Source organism: Strongylocentrotus purpuratus, unplaced genomic scaffold, assembly GCF_000002235.5.
Source record: "Strongylocentrotus purpuratus isolate Spur 01 unplaced genomic scaffold, Spur_5.0 spur5_scaffold_2, whole genome shotgun sequence".
In the NCBI taxonomy this organism is placed as follows: domain Eukaryota; kingdom Metazoa; phylum Echinodermata; class Echinoidea; order Camarodonta; family Strongylocentrotidae; genus Strongylocentrotus; species Strongylocentrotus purpuratus.
In genome coordinates, this window is record NW_022145605.1 from 34,476,336 (window position 1) to 34,494,265 (window position 17,930).

The window sequence follows — 17,930 nt, forward strand, 5'->3', positions numbered from 1 at the left end:
CATACATAACAGTATCTTATGTACATTGTTTGCAACACAAGAAAACAAAATAAACCAAAATGTACAGCAAGAAGTAAATTGAGCTGTATGAAATGATATTTGTGGATTTACAAAGCCACATTGGCTTATAAACAGGAGTAGAATCATTCATGAGTGATATGGAAATTTGTTAGAAATGATTTTAATAAAAAGTACACTCGTAATTTTTTCTCTTCATTATTGCAAGGGACATGGTATTGACCATATTGTCATAGCAGGCATAGGGTTTAAATAATCTATAGTATGCACAGAGGTCCAAACTCTTTTAGCATTCAAGAATGATCACTATGAAAGTGATGGAAGTGCTTTAATGATGAATAGCTTTTTGTTTCACCATTTGAAGAAAAACTATGGAACTATGGAATTCGACTGCACGCAGTCGAAAATGATGCCTCCGTCATAGAGCAATTTTACAAACCGAAACGGAAGAAATTTTTCAAATTCAAGTTCAATTGTAATCCATTAACATGTTCTCAGAATATCGTGATTACAAGCAATTTCTCATATACATATATGACCCTTTGATCTTTGACCTCATGACCCTAAAATCTACTCAGTTCATTGGCTCTGCAAGATTTCCTGAGTTAAATAGTAATCCATCTGTCAGTTCTAATGAGAATGCGTCCACAAGCTATTTTTGCATACATAATGAGCCCATGACCTTTGATCTTATGAACCATTCATTGGCTCTGCAAGATACATAAATGATCTAAGTTTGGCAGGAATCCATCAATCTGTTCTAATGATAATACGATCACAAGCTATTTTTGCATACATAATGAGCCGCATGACCTTGACCTTTACCTCATGACCCCAAAATCTAATCAGTTCATCAGCTCTGCAAGTAACATACATGACCTAAGTTTGGCAGGAATCCATCAATCGGTTCTTGAGATAAGGCGATCACAAGCTGTTTTTGCATACACAATGTGCGCTGTGACCTTTGACCTCGTGACCCCAAAATCTAATCAGTTCATTGGTATTTGCAAGATACATACATGACCAAAGTTTGGCAGGAATCCATCAATCGGTTCTTCAGATAACGCGATCACAAGCTGTTTTTGCATACATAATGAGCCCTGTGACCTTTGACCTCGTGACCCCAAAATCTAATCAGTTCATCAGCTCTGCAAGATACATACATGACCAAAGTTTGGCAGGAATCCATCAATCGGTTGTTCAGATAACGCGATCACAAGCTGTTTTTGCATACATAATGAGCCCTGTGACCTTTGACCTTTGACCTCGTGACCCAAAATGTAATCAGATTGTTTTCCTATAGTGATACACACTATCACTAAGTTTGAAGTTTAAATCTCCAGTGGTTCTTGAGATATCATGATAACAATCTCAATGTATGGAATTTCATAAGTTGACCTCTGTGACCCTTGACCTTTGACATACGTGCTCCAAAATCTATTCAGATCGTCTTCCTATGGTGATACATACTATCCTTAAGTTTGAAGTTTAAATCTCAAATGGTTCTTGAGATATCGCGCTAACAAACTCAATACAAGGAATTTCATAAGTTGACCTCTGTGACCTGTGACCTTTGACCTACGTAATCCAAAATCTAATCAGATCGTCTTCCTATGGTGAAAGATACTATTCCCGAGTCTTAAGTTTAAATCTTAAATGGTTCTTGAGATATTGTGATAACGGTCAAAAGGGACGGACGGACGTACGGACGGACAACCCGAAAACATGATGCCTCCGGCACCACCTTCGGTGGCGGAGGCATAAAAATACTTTAATCAGTATGCCATGGAATGCAGTATTGGTGCATAAATGAAAATAAAAATTACAACAAAACTTTAAAACAAAGCTTGATGAGCATGTATCCAGTACTTGGTCTTAAATTCTAAAATTTGGTATAAATAACCCTTTTTCTTCTCACGTGTAGCTTGCACCTAAGAACGGGCTTATGCAACGTTATATTGAAGGTCTATTGACATGTTTAACATCATGATTAAAAAATATGTAATAATGGTAATATGTACTTCATGAAAAGCATTCTATGCTTTTTTTAAGTTGGTCCCTTGTCTTGGGAGAATTATGAAAGGATATAAGGGGTATAAAAGAAATTAAAATGCTTCAAACTATACAAGCATACTACCAACGATAGATGCCTTTTATCAGAATCTCACCACAAAGAGGAAACAACATTCCTCCTTTTTTGTCAATTTGAAAACTTAATTCTTGTATTTCAGAACATTATCTTATTCACAATAATTTCAGATAACTATTTTCAAATGTGATGATACAAAATATAGCTGCATTACGGACTGAGATTTAGCACACACAAATCTTTTACAAATATAAGTTGTAGAGTATAACCTAAACCAAAGCTATGTCACTAAGAAGAATTATACCCTGGAGAGTGCTGATTAAAGACCCTGTCAAAAAACTTAAATAGATGAACTATATATCAACAGAAAGCTTATAACCCATAGTATACAAATAGTTAATGGCCAAGATTGTGCACGAGGTGAAAGATAAGAGACGTTATATTCAACGAGGCCCAGCCGAGTTGAATAGAGCGTCTCATCTTTCACCGAATGCAAAATATTGTTCCATTGCACGAATAAAGACCATTCACTATTTGTTTTATACAACACCTCGGACGTTAACAGGCTTAAAACAGTTTTCCTAGGCCTAAATCTCAGCGATTTTTTGTTTGTTTTCCATTGATGAAATTGCCGATAGTGAGCGGCACTATTAAGCAGGCAGCAACCATGCGCGTACCAACCTTTATGTTTAATGTGACGCGGAGTGCAATTTCATTTGATCCTTTCGCACCATTGCACTCTGACGTCACTTAGCTCACAATATACTTTGTACATCATTAGTAACATCAGAGTGCAATGGTGCGAAAGGATCAAACGGAATTGCACGGCTGGAGAATGATGTCGTTCCATGGTACTTTTAGCCCATGTCATATGTGATCAAGAATTGACCAATGAGGTTGCAAGAATCTTAGTAGGCGTTGTATAAATTACAATAATACCAATTTTATGCTATTTATGTCTGTCAGAGGAGTAAAAGCTCTCTGAAAACTAGAAATCTAAAGCTTTGAATATCGGAAGCTGTCGACCTTAACACTAGCCATCGACATGCCATCATCTTATATGGAGTATGCATATTCACAATGACTTTGCATTAATTAAGCAAGGCTCATTGCCTCGGCTAACTGCGGCAAATTTGACCCGCTGTTGACCCGTAATTTGGAGGGGTGTCAGGGGAATGAGGTCTTAATTTGCTTTTGTGCAATACTGAAAGGCAAAATATTTGTTTATTCCTTTATAGTTGTAGTCTACATTCATTCAGCTTTCCATAAATTTCATCGGATAGCGTCTTTAAGAATTTTGTACACCAACAGAAGAAATTTACACGCCATTCTCTGGTGTATAGATAACTTTCCATAGTTCAAGTCGGAGAGGGTTTGTATGAGTTTCCATAGGTACAGAGAATACGATATGATCTGCCAAGGTGTGTAGATGCTCTTGAACGTTTCGTCCTGATGTGTCCTGTATCTAGAGGCTGTTTCCTATCTCCCATCGTTGCTGCTACCATCCGCCACTGTTATATAAAAAATATGTCATAATCACAAATTTAAGAACTATAAACGTGTCTGAACGGAAAGTACAGAAGCAGCAAAGTTGTCTGACATTTGTATGAATAACAATTATTTGTAAAAATTTAAAGACGTTGTCACTTTGAATTTTTACACAACTTTTCTTAGATATTTAAGTCTGTTAAATTGCAATGGAATCAAATTTGGATACTTCAAATGGACAAAAATACTTCTAAAAATGTTCAATAGGCCAATTTCGTAATGTAAACAAATTTAATGCACAAAACTTTGTTATTAAAATGACTTGTTACATATTACTTCAGTCACCTGTATTTCAAAAAGTCATAATTGTATTTTAATAGTCAGAATGGCATACATTCAGTGTTGTTGGGTAGCTAGACAAGCAATAACGTTTGTCCTAACTATCTAGCAACAATTAATTTGCATTCTGACTATCAAAATATAATTATTTATAACAGGTGAGTGAAATCATTTGTAACGAGGCACTTAACAAAGATTTGTGCATTCAATTTGATTACATGTACATTCAACAATGATGTGTAATCGTCCATGACCTATATCGTTTAGCCATTCATGAATGAACCTGCATTCAATCAGAAGATGTACATGTACGAGATTTATTGTATTATTACCAACGCTCCTTCTCTCCCCTTTCCTTTTCTTCTCTGCAAGTCAGTCTTTTCTATTTTTATGTGTTATTGTTGTTGTATCTAAGTTGAGGGCTGCGGGCACGTCAAGCTACTTTGCTTATTTCTGTAGCCCTCCTGCATCTAATGTATGTTAAATATGCATTCAATATATTTATTTAAATTTGTTTATTATCTGTATACAATTATATACACTTAAAATATTGTATCAAACCATATTATGTTCATGAAAATGTATGATGAAAAAAGAAAAAAGATGCAGAAACCAATAAATCAAATCAAATCAAAAATCACCAAAATGGTCTATTGGATTGCAATATACACAAAATGTGTATTTCCTCTTTCATAAATTCAACGACAAAGTCATTGTGATGGAAGCCAACTTCACTACTTCAATTTTATTATCGGTGTGATTGAAATATCTATTACTGAGCAACAGTTTGGAAATAAAAGATTTTGTTACCACTTACATGTATTTGCTCCTTTCATAACACCCTTCAGTAGATCTCTGCCTACTCTCGATGGACATAGAGGCACAGTGCTTGGTCCCGGTTTTGAACCCTGACCCTGCAATACAAGCAAATTGAACAGTGTATCAATACATCAATACATGTAGGTACATAAGTACTTTGTTTCTGTGTTTTAGTTTTGTTCTTATGTTATTTTGTATTTTGCAATCTCATTTATACTTACATGGAGGAAGGTTGATTTAAAGCAGATTTTTATATTCTTTTAGTTGGATCAAGTCAGGATAACATTACGTCCCTCACAGTAGTTGTACCCTGGGTACTAATATAACCACTAGGCCACTTTTGATTAGTGGCACTGACACAATGAACTAAAATTCAATGAATGCTTGGTATAATAATTGGTTCTTTTCCATTACAAATCTGTTAATACTGTATTCATAAATGAGGATAGAATCTAGATGTTGATATTAAGTGTAAAAGTGAATGATAATAATAATATATTTTTTTACAAGAATACACCCCCCCCCCCTTCCCCCGAATAGACTTGTTATGGAATTGTATAAGTCATAACTGTATTTTCATTCTTTATTTAGTATTATATTCTATTATTTCTATTATTTACCTTTCTGAGTTTCTCAATCTCCTTGGCTAGTTTGTCAATTTCTCTCTCAGCTCTCTTAGAGGCTTCTACTCGCTTCTTCTTTTCCTAAAAAAGATGGAAAAAAGGTAGGAAATACAATGTAGATAAATAATGCAATAAAATCAGGTTAAGACAATAAAATTATTGGTAAGTGTTTGAACAGAAAAAACACAAACCTTATTCATAGATCTCACTAGATGTATAGACCTTTGCATGAACCATAGAATATGTTTAACACCAAATTCAGCATTTATATGAATAGATTTCAAACCAAGCAACGCAATTAAAGTTTTAAAAGGCCTGTGGCAAAAATGATACTTCTATTTCACTAGCATATAATACAGTCTTAAAAAATCATCATTCAGAAAAATGAGCAAGCAAGTTGGATTCCTTTACTAAAGTAGAGGGTTGGTAAAATAGCAAAAAAAGTTGTATTCTTAATGCAAGTATGAGAAGTTGGGGAATATACTCAGAGTATTGAGAGGGTATAAGGAAGAGAGGAGGGTGGTGAACAAAATAGGAAGACATGAATCGATGCAACAGCCATTAATTGATAATTGCTACTGCCAATTCCACAACAAAAAACATTGCGTTGTCCAAATTCAGGGGATCATATTTCATTTTTTCTTTTCTGATGATGAATGAATTAATGCATACTTGATCATCATAAGAACTGAATAATGATGGATGGTATCTGGATGACAGATTAGTAGAAAGAGAGAGAGAGAGAGAGGGAGAGAGAGAGAGAGATGGAGAAAGAGAGAGAGAGATGGAGAGAGACAGAGAGAGAGAGAGAGATGGAGAGAGAGAGATGGAGAGAGAGAGAGAGAGAGATGGAGAAAGAGAGAGATAGAGAGAGATGGAGAGAGAGAGTAAGAGAGAGAGAGAGAGAGAGACTAAGAGAGAGAGAGAGAGAGAGAGAGTAAGAGAGAGAGTAAGAGAGAGAGAGAGAGTAAGAGAGAGAGAGAGAGAGAGTAAGAGAGAGAGTAAGAGAGAGAGAGATGGAGAGAGAGAGATGGAGAGAAAGATGGAGAGAGAGAGAGATCGACAGAGTAAGAGGGAGAGAGAAAGAGAAAGAGAGAGAGAGAGAGAGAGAGAGAGAAGAATGATCGATTACTCACTTCTTCCAATAGCTTGATGAGCTCGACCTCTCTGGATGAGTAGGCCTTCTCAGCGTCAGTCAGCTGCTGCTGCCAACGGACTCTAGCTTGTTGCTTCCTCAGGTCTTCATCAAGTAGTCTCTGATCATGAAGTTCCTTCTTCAGATTCATCTCTCTATATCCAGATTCATATCAAGCAAAGCTTTACCATAAAATCTTTACTAATTGTGTTTTTCTAGTACTTGTACAAATTGCCCCAAATGAAAATTAGCGTGATGGTAAGTCTCAGTATATATTTTATTCTCTTGCAAATGATTGTGATGAAATACAGAAAGATTTACCAGAAAACTGGAAGGCTTAAGTTTGGTCATTGGCCTGTATGAATGACGTAACAAAAAGTTGGAACAATGAAATATAGAGTAGAATCTTGTATAATACAGTGAAAGAAGACTGCTCAAAAGAGACAAGAAAAACAGTCCTTATGGGCAGGTGGTCTTTATATGTACAGGTTGCCTCAGTTGATTGGAAACCCTGTGTAAGTCAATGAAATAAGTGGTCTTTCTAAAAATGGATGCTAAAGGAGGTTAGACTACATTTTAATGCAAAACCAGAAACTTTCTCAAACTGTTGAAGACTGCCATTTTTATTGCAAGAAACATTCGCGGTTTGCAAAAATGTAGTGCTGCATCAATTGCAATTCGGTTGTATTGTGGTGCACCAAAAAGTACCTGGTGATACAATGTAAATATTGTGTTTTGTCTCAAAATGTCTCACACTTCAATGACTTTGAAAGAATCTATTTCTTGCTGACCTTAGTTCTTCTTCTCTTCTTCGCTGTCTTGAGATCTGTCTGTCTTCAGCTCTGATGACAGGAGGCAGGTCATCTCTGTGCCAATCTTGCCATGGCATGGGCACTGTCAGGAATAAAACCAAACATATGATACTACTAATACTACTAACAATACCAATACTACTACTACTACTACTTCTAAAGATAATAATAATAACAATGATAATAATAATAATAATAATAATACTACTGCTACTGCTACTTATCACAATAATAATAATCATCATCATAATAATTATATTATTTATAATAAATTTAATAATAAAAGATCAATATTTTGATAAAAACCTTCATGCAAGATGTTTCGAAACAATAATAGTTCTTAAAAGAGTCATTTGATTTCTTGAACATTCATTTCTATACTATAAACAGGTTATTATAATCATGAATTTACAAAGAACAAAGAAAAGAATCATTGGTTTACACAATGTAAATTGCTCAATCTTGCTAATAAGAATGTCATTGCTTGCCTTGCTGATTACATCCATACCTCTCCCCAAACACAGGAGCTACACAAAATCTCTATTCCCACTTAGAAAAAATGGGCGAGAATAGACAAAAGAAATCCTACATGTGTTGTGCATCTGATCTAAAAAAAAAAAGAAGACTTTTAAAGGTTAGACTTACTTTGTGTTGGGTCTAGGACCGGCATCCCGGAATCTTTAATCAGCAAACTATACAACTCCTTGTGAAAGAGTTTATTGATCTGAGAGTGAGAGATATACAATAACAAAACATGAATCATAGAGATCAATCAATCAACTAGTCCAATTGACAAACATTATCATGACTGCCTTTTGATATAGTCTTTGAATCTGTTCTTATAAAAAAAGGGAAAACTAGCTATGTTCTAATGGGACACTTGAAATTGAAATTCCTGATTCAAAATTTCTTTAAATGACATTTTTGCAATTGAAAATTTAACCATATACTTTTTTAATACTACATATCAGTATATATCTATTCTCATTTAGCGGTCAAAATAAGTTGATTGACAAACATTATCCTGACTGCCTCTTGATATTGACTTTGAACTTTTTATCATCAAAAAAGGGAAAACTTTGATCTAATGGGACACTTGAAACTTCTTGATTTTAAAGTTTTAGAATAACATTTTTTATGATTGATAATTCAATCAATTACTTTTTAATAATATACATCATGTATCAGTGCATCTCAGTTCTGATTTTAAAAATCAAACTCTAAAATAAGCGGAATCAGGTTTTACCATCTCATTTTCTAGGCACTGCATGGGTCGAAAGAGTAGTCTAATGATCGGAAATGATGATAAATATCTTAAATTTTCACAATATATTTTTAATTTATAAAAATGCATCCACTATATTCCTGGACTAAGCAAAAGAGTCCTAAACTCTGATCCTCTGCTCCAAGTACAGATGTACTACTGGTTAGATAATTTGCTATACATCAAAGTGTTTATTTGTTGCATCAATATGCATGAATATGTATGCTTGAAAATATGATATGTAAATTAATAATTCAAATCAAATCACTTAATGTAAATAATTAGAGATATGTGCTTACCCCGTGCATAAATTGTTCTCTCTTAAGTTTGACAGCCTCTGATTTCAATATGGCTGATACTTCAGATACCTGTAAGTGGAATAACACAACTTTAGAATGGATACTTGTCTTTTAAAGTTTAAAAAAAAGAAGACAATGCAAATGCTAGATGATAGAGCAGAATTATAAGCATGGTAGATATACGGTATACAAAAATCTATACACCAATGATAATTTGCTCAAATATTATGCAAGATTATATGTCACCATTTGACTGTTCTAAGGTGGCAAAACTATCTGCTTGCCATGGGGCATACAACATGTTGATCAAACCGCTAGTCAATCTAAGATCTTATTTCTTAAATTGTGCAATGTAATTCATTTTCTAAGCTTTAACAAAATACATTTGAGCAACTGGTATTGTGTATAATTAGTACCACTAAATGTATAGAAATTGAAAATGATATATCCATGTAGTGCTTAGTTACTATACCCTATCATCTTTTACTCACTCAAAAGTATTTTAACACTGTCTATATATATACCAAAGACAGAATACAGTGGAACCTCAATATTAAAAGACCTCTGATATAACATGATTTCTTTTAAGAAGGTGATTTTGCTGGTCCTGGCTCTATATATTCCTTTGTGTTTTACCCTGATATAACAAGATTCCTGAAGTTTAATATGCTTACTGCCAAAAAGAAACTCCTATGCAATTTAAAGAAATCATCATTCAAGTAATTTCCATGGCCCCAAGAACCTCTTCATTATAACAATGATGTCTATAAGAGCTATTGGTAATAATGTGAGGGTTGAAACTACAAGTAATTCATTGGTATCTCCTTATTTTGATATATATTGACAGAGTCCACAAAAATATAACAAATTACAAGTCCTCTCTAGCTAGCTTGGAAAGTTTTTAAGAGCTCAGCAAGTGTCATACCGTGTTGCAAGACATGAGTTGCTTCTTGAGATAGATGAAGATGAGAACAGTAATGGCTGGTGTAATGTCAAACTCAGGAGCATCCAATCCGATCATATGCTGGTCCCATACATACATAATGGTGTCCAGGGAGAGATAACCTATGGGAGACGTACAGTATATGATAGTAAGTATTTACGGCTCATGAAAAGATGAGTACAGCTAGTACTGATGGTTTGTATGATGTCAAACTCAGGAGCTTATACATGTACATAATGGTGTCCTGGAACCTGTTTCACAAAGTCTTTTTTCTATGACAAATGACAAAAATCAGTAACAAATCTCCTGATAACTAATCAGAAGCAAGGATTTCATTTGTCACTGATGACAAGTTTTGTGAAATGGGGCCCAAGGAGAGATAACCTACGAGAGATACACGTATCACCAGCAGATGACTATAGGTAAAGAGCAAGTTGGTTTAGTGATCAAGTAAGTAAAGTAGGAAGTAGACTTTATACCTACACCATTTTAAAGTGCTTTTCTACAAAATATAAATATTAGTGACAACAAATATCAGCTCATTGCTTATAGAAAAGTAGATTTTCAAACATATAACCTACAATAATTCAGTAACCCATGCAAACCCATATCTCTGTGTGCGTGGTAATTAAGTAAGCCTACTAAACTTGGGGTTTAAATGTCAGAGAACGTGACACAATTAAGCAATCTTGAAATGAATTACTATATATGCACTCTCTTTAAGGCTATTTGTACAACTATTGTACAAAGCTGTCAGGCTTCGTACTATAGATGCTAACAAATTTAACTAATTGAATGCCGATAGATCCTACAATGAACTTTAATATTCCTATTTATCATTTGTATACTATCACTATGAACACTCAAGGTCTTCAAACTTCCCACTTTGATGTTACATTTAATCTGGATCTTATAAATGATTGACAAATAACTAAGAAATGTGCATAGAATGTCTTAGAGATGTAGCTTACCAACAAACATGGCTCTGATCATTGGTCTGGTGACCTGCTTTATGCTCTCTGAAAGAGGGAGTTTCTTGGCTGGAAGCAGAAAAAGAGATATATACAGTTAAATATTACAATTATTCATACCCTTATCAAGTTTTGTAATTTTTAAGTGTGTAAATGATTGATTTGTCCTGATTTATGTTTCTTGAGGAGGTGACGTATTAAAGCTTACATCTAAAAGTATTCATCAAAGGCCCCTATTCAACCAATCCACCTTTCTTTCATGAGTTACAACAACAAAAAAAGCATCAAATTTACAAGGGAGATACACTTTAATAAACAAATGTCTTTGTCTTAAAATAGAGACGTCTTAAGAGTGATTGAGAATCATATATTCTAGGCAATATGAATATTGGAAAAGCTAGCTGAAACAGAAAGGAGACAGCTAGGGCTTTAAATCATGAAAAAGCTCCTAAACTGAGATTGTGAATAACAATTACAGAAAAATGAGATAGATAAAAAAAAAGTACCTGCTCAATCAAGAAAAAAAAACTCTCCTCGATAATAATGAAGTCTGTGTATTAGAGATGAGATTAAAAAATGGATGGATTAATATACCTTCTTTATTGAGTGCTTTACGAAGATGGTCAGCTAATCCACTATCTAATACTTCCAAGGTACCAGATACCTTGGCCAAACACTGCCTCAGGCCTTCCTTGAAATCCTAGGAAAAGGAGGAGAAAATTGAATAATGGGATGATGAAGAGAAGAAAGTGTAAGGAAGAAAAAAGTGAAGAAAATAACACGTTTAATTTGAGACAAAAAATGACATATAGTTCTGTCCCTCTTGTTGTATAATCATAATAAGAGAAAAGAAGGCAAGAGAGAGAGAGAGAGGGGAAGAGAAAAGAGAATAAGAGAAAAGAGAGGGCAAGAGAGAGAGAGGGGGGGGGAAGAGAAAAGAGAATAAGAGAAAAGAGAAGGCAAGAGAGAAAAAGAGAGAAAGTAAGAAAGAGAGAGAGAGAGAAAGAGGGGGATGGCAGAAAGAGAGACAGATAGAACATATAGTTCAATACGTAGCATCCCTGCATTTGTTGTAAATATCATCTAAAGTTGCATAAAACAACCGAAGTTCCTCATGCTCACTGCTATTCATGTTTTTACAATTCCCTTAGGAAGCAAAAATATAGTTTTTCCACCTTCAAATAGCATACTGACCTGATTATAGGACTCCTTCATGTAGGCAGGCCTAGCCGCCATCAGGGTAGAATACTGTTCCACCAGCGTCCCTAGACTCTCCCTGGAGATGAGATGATCGGTTCCTGGTCCAGTGAGGGTTCCAGACTCTCCGGGGATCCTGTGACCCTGTCCCTGGACCATCAAGGCGTTGACCAGGAACGGTACGACCAGGAGGTAGTCAGTGTCCAGGAGAGGAGTCCTGGTCTGCTTACACGCATGGTGGTAGGACAGGACTGCCTTCATCGCGTGCAGGATGTCTGGGATGGAGAAAGATGTAGTAGCATTTGGCAATCGTGATATTGCCTGATACCCGATTTAAATCGGTTTCCTGAATTATTTATTTTCTTCATGATTTTACGCCTATATTCCTCATTTTTCCCTTATTTTCCCTATTTTTTCCCAATTTTTTGTACTCAAACGGCGGGGAATGTTGTTAGATACCATTGTTTTGAAATCTTTTTTTTTTTTTTTACTCAAGGGGGGGGGGGGGGGGGGGGGGGAGGTCGGTTGAGGAAAAAGTGCTCACTATCACCCCTGCTGGTACCATATTAAATTTGTGTTTTTAATATTAAAATAGGATTGACTTTTGTTGTTATGTCACTTAATTTTACTTCAAGTGAAGCGCTGCCATGCACTCTCACATAACTTTAACTATGTTTAATACCTGAAATCATTTAGAAATAAAATAGCTTCGATCTCCTGTTCCAGTAAAATGTATAGATTATCTTCTTTTCCTACCTTCTCCCCCCCCCCCCCCAGCTTTATCTTTATCTATCTGACCTTAGCTATCTCTTTATCTATCTACCTCTTCATATTCCCCTAATTATATCTCTCCATTTCTTCATCTAAAAGTCTATATGCCCTCCCCCTCTCTCTCTCTCTCTCTTAATCTATCTATCTATCTACCTACCTAGAAATCTCTCTTACCAACTATCTCTAACTATATATCTATCTCTTTACCTCTCTAATCTATTATCTATCAACCTAACTATATTTTATCCACACTGGTATGCATGTTTAAGATAAGACCTAGATGATCATGCAAACTTGCTGAAGGACTGTAGTTGGTTATAAAGCCAATTGCAATAAAAGAAACCAAGTGAGGTTCAGTTCTTCCTTTAAATAACATGATCATCCCGAAGAGAATCATACTGTAAATCAAGGAGTGCTTCTGGATACGAACCTGTATTAAAAGCCAGTAGTTTAAAGGTTGGTTCAGACTGCAGGAGGGCTTCACATTTCTTGACCACGTCCAGGTCCAGGACTGACATGGTACTCTGTGGATCCCTTTCTAGTCTAGTCAGGTATCTAGACCTCACTGAACAAATCAAAAACAGATATTCAACTGTTAGTCTGTTATAAATCTACAATATCACACACATCTAGACTTCTTGGGATAAAGTAGAAAAATAAGTTAGACTCATTAATGTCTTTTTTTTTAATTAATCAATAACATGACAGAAAAATATATAATAAGAAAAGTTTTGAAATGGAAAATTGAAAGTGCAAGCTAATATCTAATGATCAAATTATCAATTAATCATTATTTCTTAAAGCATGAAGGAACATGAACTCAGGCAAAACTCTTAAAACTACCACTCTATTTCCTAATCACTATGTACAAACGTAAATGCAATCAAACTAAAAGGGCTTTGTTATATGAGACTGGAATCAAATGTAAACTATACAAAAATGTATATTCACGATGAAATTATATCTAATGATGAAATAATGGGATATACAAAATGTATCACATTTCTAAAGTAATAAAAAAATATATACTTAAGGATCCTGATCTTTTCAGACTTGTTTATAAGATAAAGAATCCAAAGATCATTTACATACTATGAATTTACCTGTAGGGTTTGAGAGATATAACTTCCATGTGAGCTGTCTTAGACCAGATGGTAGCACCTTGTTGAAACATCTGTAACAAAAATAAAGAAAGAGAAAGAAATAAAGAAAACAAATATATAACAATAATAATAATAATAACAAGAAAAAAAAAATTAATTAATTAATAATAACAATAATAATAACAAGAAAAAAGAAGAAGAAGAATAAGAAGAAGAAGAAGAAGAAGAAGAAGAAGAAGAAGAAGAAGAAGAAGAAGAAGAAGAAGAATATGAAGAGGAGGAAGAAGAAGAAGAAGAAGAAGAAGAAGAAGAAGAAGAAGAAGAAGAAGAAGAAGAATATGAAGAGGAGGAAGAAGAAGAAGATGAAGAAGAAGATGAAGAGGAAGAAGATAAGAACAATAATAATTATGTTGCAATATTCCTGCCCCCCTCCCCCCTTCAATCCTGCCTAATAGTCAGTTAAAGCCCCCTACCTGTGTAGTTTGGTCTTGAGCTCTGGCCATCTTGCCAGCAGTGCCATAGAAGCTTCATTAGACTGGTCTAAGATCAGATCTGATTTGGTTGCTACGGGCTTAAACCCACTCTTATCCAGCAGCTGATGTGCTACATGTGAATTGACGTGCTTGTTGATGGATTGGTTGAGGGTGTCATTGAACTTTCCACACTGATCTCCTGGATATCAATAAACAAGGGAAGGAATGGTTAGATCAATAGATGAATGAATGAGGGAGGGAAGGTAGGAGGAAAAAAAGATAGAAAGAAAGATATAAACAGATGGATGAATGAAAGATTTAAATATTGAATGATTGAATGAATTATTCAATGAATAAACAAACAAACAAATAGATTAATAAATGTATCAAGTGATACAAAATAAATAAATATATAAACGTAAATGAATGAATGAATGAAGGCATAAATGGAGAGATGAATCAATGAATGGTTAAATGATGAATAAATCATGATAGAAATCAAAGGAGACGTACAGTATCAAACAACAGTAAAAACAGAAAAAATCCCCTAAAAAATAAATGGTCAAATTTAGTCTATAACAAGAAGAGAAATAGAAATAAGAAGGAAAAAACAGATAAAATCAAAGACCTAGAACTGAATTGTTAAAAAAATGGGTTGAAAAAAAGATGAACAGTAGAAAGATAAAGACGAAAAGAGGACAAAAAAATTGTGAGAATTACTGTTCCAAGACGAAGACAGAAAATGGCGAAAAGTATGAAGCAATAAGGAATGAAAGTGAACATACCATTTTTCACTGCTCTCAGAGCCCTTTCTAAAAACATCTTTCTCTCGGCAATAGATAGATTGGCAAACTGATCGACATGACTCTCAGTCAGCTGCTGCTCAATCGCGGATTCCAACTCTTCTCTTAGATCCTGCCATTCCTGTTGATTTAAAAATAGTTTTAAAAAGGATCTACTGCAGATAAATGTGTAGACTACACAAATATATCATTAAATTTCAACATTTGTCTTATGAGATCTAGCCACAACCTAGATTAGAGTCTATATTTACTAGATAGACCTAATATCCAAATAATCCAAGTTTTGAAATAACATACAAGTTTATAACAGTAAAAAGAAATATGATTTAGAATTGTATTAAGAGCCAAGACATTGGATAATTTTTCTGAAGTAGAGTCTAGGATCTACTGAACTGATCTGCTTTACAAAATCTGCTTTACAAAATAACATTGAAATTTGTAATAAATTATCCTTTTCTGAAATAAAGAGTATTATTACCAGCAAGTATATACAACTCTGGCAAGACAGATGGAATAATTCTGAAAGTTTTCTTAGACAGATACTGCCTACAGTAAATCAACCATATGAATGTAAGTTGAACAGATTTGAAGAAAGTATTCTCCATAGATTAAGAATAGGAGTGATAGGTTTGAACTTAGATCTCTTCAGATTGAATATACACTCAACAGGCCATTGCAATAACTGCATAGGACGTACTGAAACTGTAAACCACTTTCTCTTTGAATGCCCAAAGTACATCACAGAAAGAGCTATGTTACTCGTAGAAACTGATTTATCACATCCACAGGAAATCATGTCACTACTTAAAATTTCAGAACTAATTAAACAAAAAGCAATAGTTTGCTTCGTTTTAAGAACAAAGCGGCTGTATCAAAACCATTAAATTGAATTTTTTTTCTTCTTAAATCTTCTCTTTTTCTTTTTCTTGCATCAATAAGCCCACAATACTTGTAACTAATTTGACCATTTAGTTTTTCTAACAATTCGGTGATCGCCTCCAACATCACATGCCAGCTGGGACCCCCTCACCTATGCCGGAGTGACCTAGGTTAAAACCAAAAGTCTGCGAAAGGTACCTCAAAGACTGGCAAGATGGCATTTTGAAAAGGGTGGGGGTGAGTGCGAAGTACACATGTGCATACAGAGGTTGTATGTGAACGCACACATACGTGCGCATAAACTACGTACAACTTGCTAGGCTAGGCCATCTCTTTCCAAATTTATTATTTTATTGAATTTTCTCTAAAAAAAAAAGAAAAAAAAAGAATATAGATTCTAGACTAGATCTATAGGTCTAGACCTGGGGTCTAAAAAGAAAATAAGCGGAAGGAAAGGGGATAGAAAGAGAAAGAATCCTAAAAATAGTCATTTATGACACGAAATTGTACATAGACCTATATAAATAATTCATAAAATAGTGTGTGGCAAAAATAGTCAACTGTGACTGATTGCCAAACAAAATCAAATCAAGACAAGAAGAAGAAGATCTCAATAAAACAACATAAAAACAGAAAAAAATCCCCTGAAAGATAAATAGTTATGCACAGGACAATGCAAAGGACAATGCAAGTAACTATACAATTTACAAAAGAATTGTAAGTCACAGTCATCAAAAATAAGCACGTCATAATAAAGCAGGTGTTTTATTCATTCACTATATTCTAGACCTACGTAGATCTAGTCGCGCTCTATACAAAACAATCAGCAGCCAATTTGCATTGACATTGCACTGTAACTGTACCCTCTCTGTTGTTGTCCCTCCGCTTTTCGGAGATCAGCGAATATAACGCATTCGAAGTAGTAGGCTGCTGTAAATATGTTATAAAATCCTTAGTTGGAGGGTATGGAGTGCAGGCGATGGGCATGAATTTTGTAAAGATAGTGAAGTGTCATCTTTAAAATAGAATCATTGACAGTGGAGGGAAGGTATGGATCATATGGCAAGAGAATAGCGCAAGTCAGATGGGAAGGGTCCTGGGTGTTGAGCAGTGGTGTATTTGGTGCAGAGTCGAGGACATTATGCAGGAGTCTACTGGCTCTGTCGATAAGGTCTTCCAGAAGGTTGACAGTAGTCGAGCAGGAAGCCACAACGTGAACTACGGTATCCTCCTCAAGATTGCAGAGAGGACACTTTGTGTTGGTTGCTTTCTTAATCTTGGTAAGACGGGTTCGGGTGAGGTAGGTTGATGTGAGAAGCTGTGCTCTTATGGTCAGTGCCTGTCTGATTATTGTTGATGGTGGGTCCTTGGGGTAGAGGTTCCTTGGGTTGATGGATTTGCCATGCCAGAATGCGAGGGACGACTTGGTGGCAGCTCCTTCCTGTGTAGCATCCTCGACTGCAGCAGAGATTGAGTTCTTAACTCTGCGCTTCCAGGAGACATAGGGAATAGGATTTGTAATGCATTGATTTACCTGCGAGTGTGAGAGTTCACTTTTACAATCTGACAACCACTTTGGATAAGATTCTGCCGCCGAAGTTGACATCATGATTCTCCTAACCGTACTTGACCATTAAAGTCAACAAACTTGTCCACAGTATTCATACATTTTAACTGTTTACAGTTAACACTGGTTAATCCCCCGTTTATCCCCTAATTTTGCTGTGAAATTAGGGTCTGCATCTTGCTTGAACTTGAAGGCGTTCGTAGTTACGAAAAACTACCAAAGACTTGTGTATGGAAAGCAAATTAACGGATTGAAGAGAGTAAAATATCCTGGCTTTGCAATTATTTTATCTCCATGATTTACAGCATGAAGAAGAAGCCAAAGAGCTACCTTAGCA

At 35.1% G+C, this 17,930-nt stretch overlaps 1 protein-coding gene across 1 annotated transcript; it reads right to left on the reverse strand.

Moving 5' to 3' along the window:
* Positions 1-1,796: 1,796 nt before the first annotated feature.
* Positions 1,797-17,797, reverse strand: LOC100888055. The gene is made up of 16 exons (XM_030992276.1): positions 17,561-17,797; positions 15,130-15,268; positions 14,345-14,543; positions 13,872-13,942; positions 13,199-13,333; positions 11,995-12,272; positions 11,395-11,500; positions 10,801-10,869; positions 9,812-9,951; positions 8,887-8,955; positions 7,969-8,047; positions 7,303-7,405; positions 6,513-6,666; positions 5,374-5,457; positions 4,752-4,848; positions 1,797-3,618 (listed from the first exon to the last, which is right to left on the reverse strand). Exons 1-16 carry the CDS (start codon positions 17,633-17,635, stop codon positions 3,587-3,589), a joined length of 1,830 nt encoding a protein of 609 aa, XP_030848136.1. The 5' UTR covers positions 17,636-17,797; the 3' UTR covers positions 1,797-3,586.
* Positions 17,798-17,930: the final 133 nt, after the last annotated feature.

What these genes read in the sequence shown, in the direction of transcription:
- LOC100888055 (XM_030992276.1), bottom strand. Translation starts at nt 17,635, where the DNA reads ATGATGTCAACTTCGGCGGCAGAATCTTATCCAAAGTGGTTGTCAGAT. An exon ending in ACTACTGGCTTTTAATACAG is followed by an intron (nt 12,273 to 13,198) that starts GTTCGTATCCAG and finishes TCTCCATCCCAG; the next exon opens with ACATCCTGCACGCGATGAAG. An exon ending in AACTCATGTCTTGCAACACG is followed by an intron (nt 8,956 to 9,811) that starts GTATGACACTTG and finishes TTCCACTTACAG; the next exon opens with GTATCTGAAGTATCAGCCAT.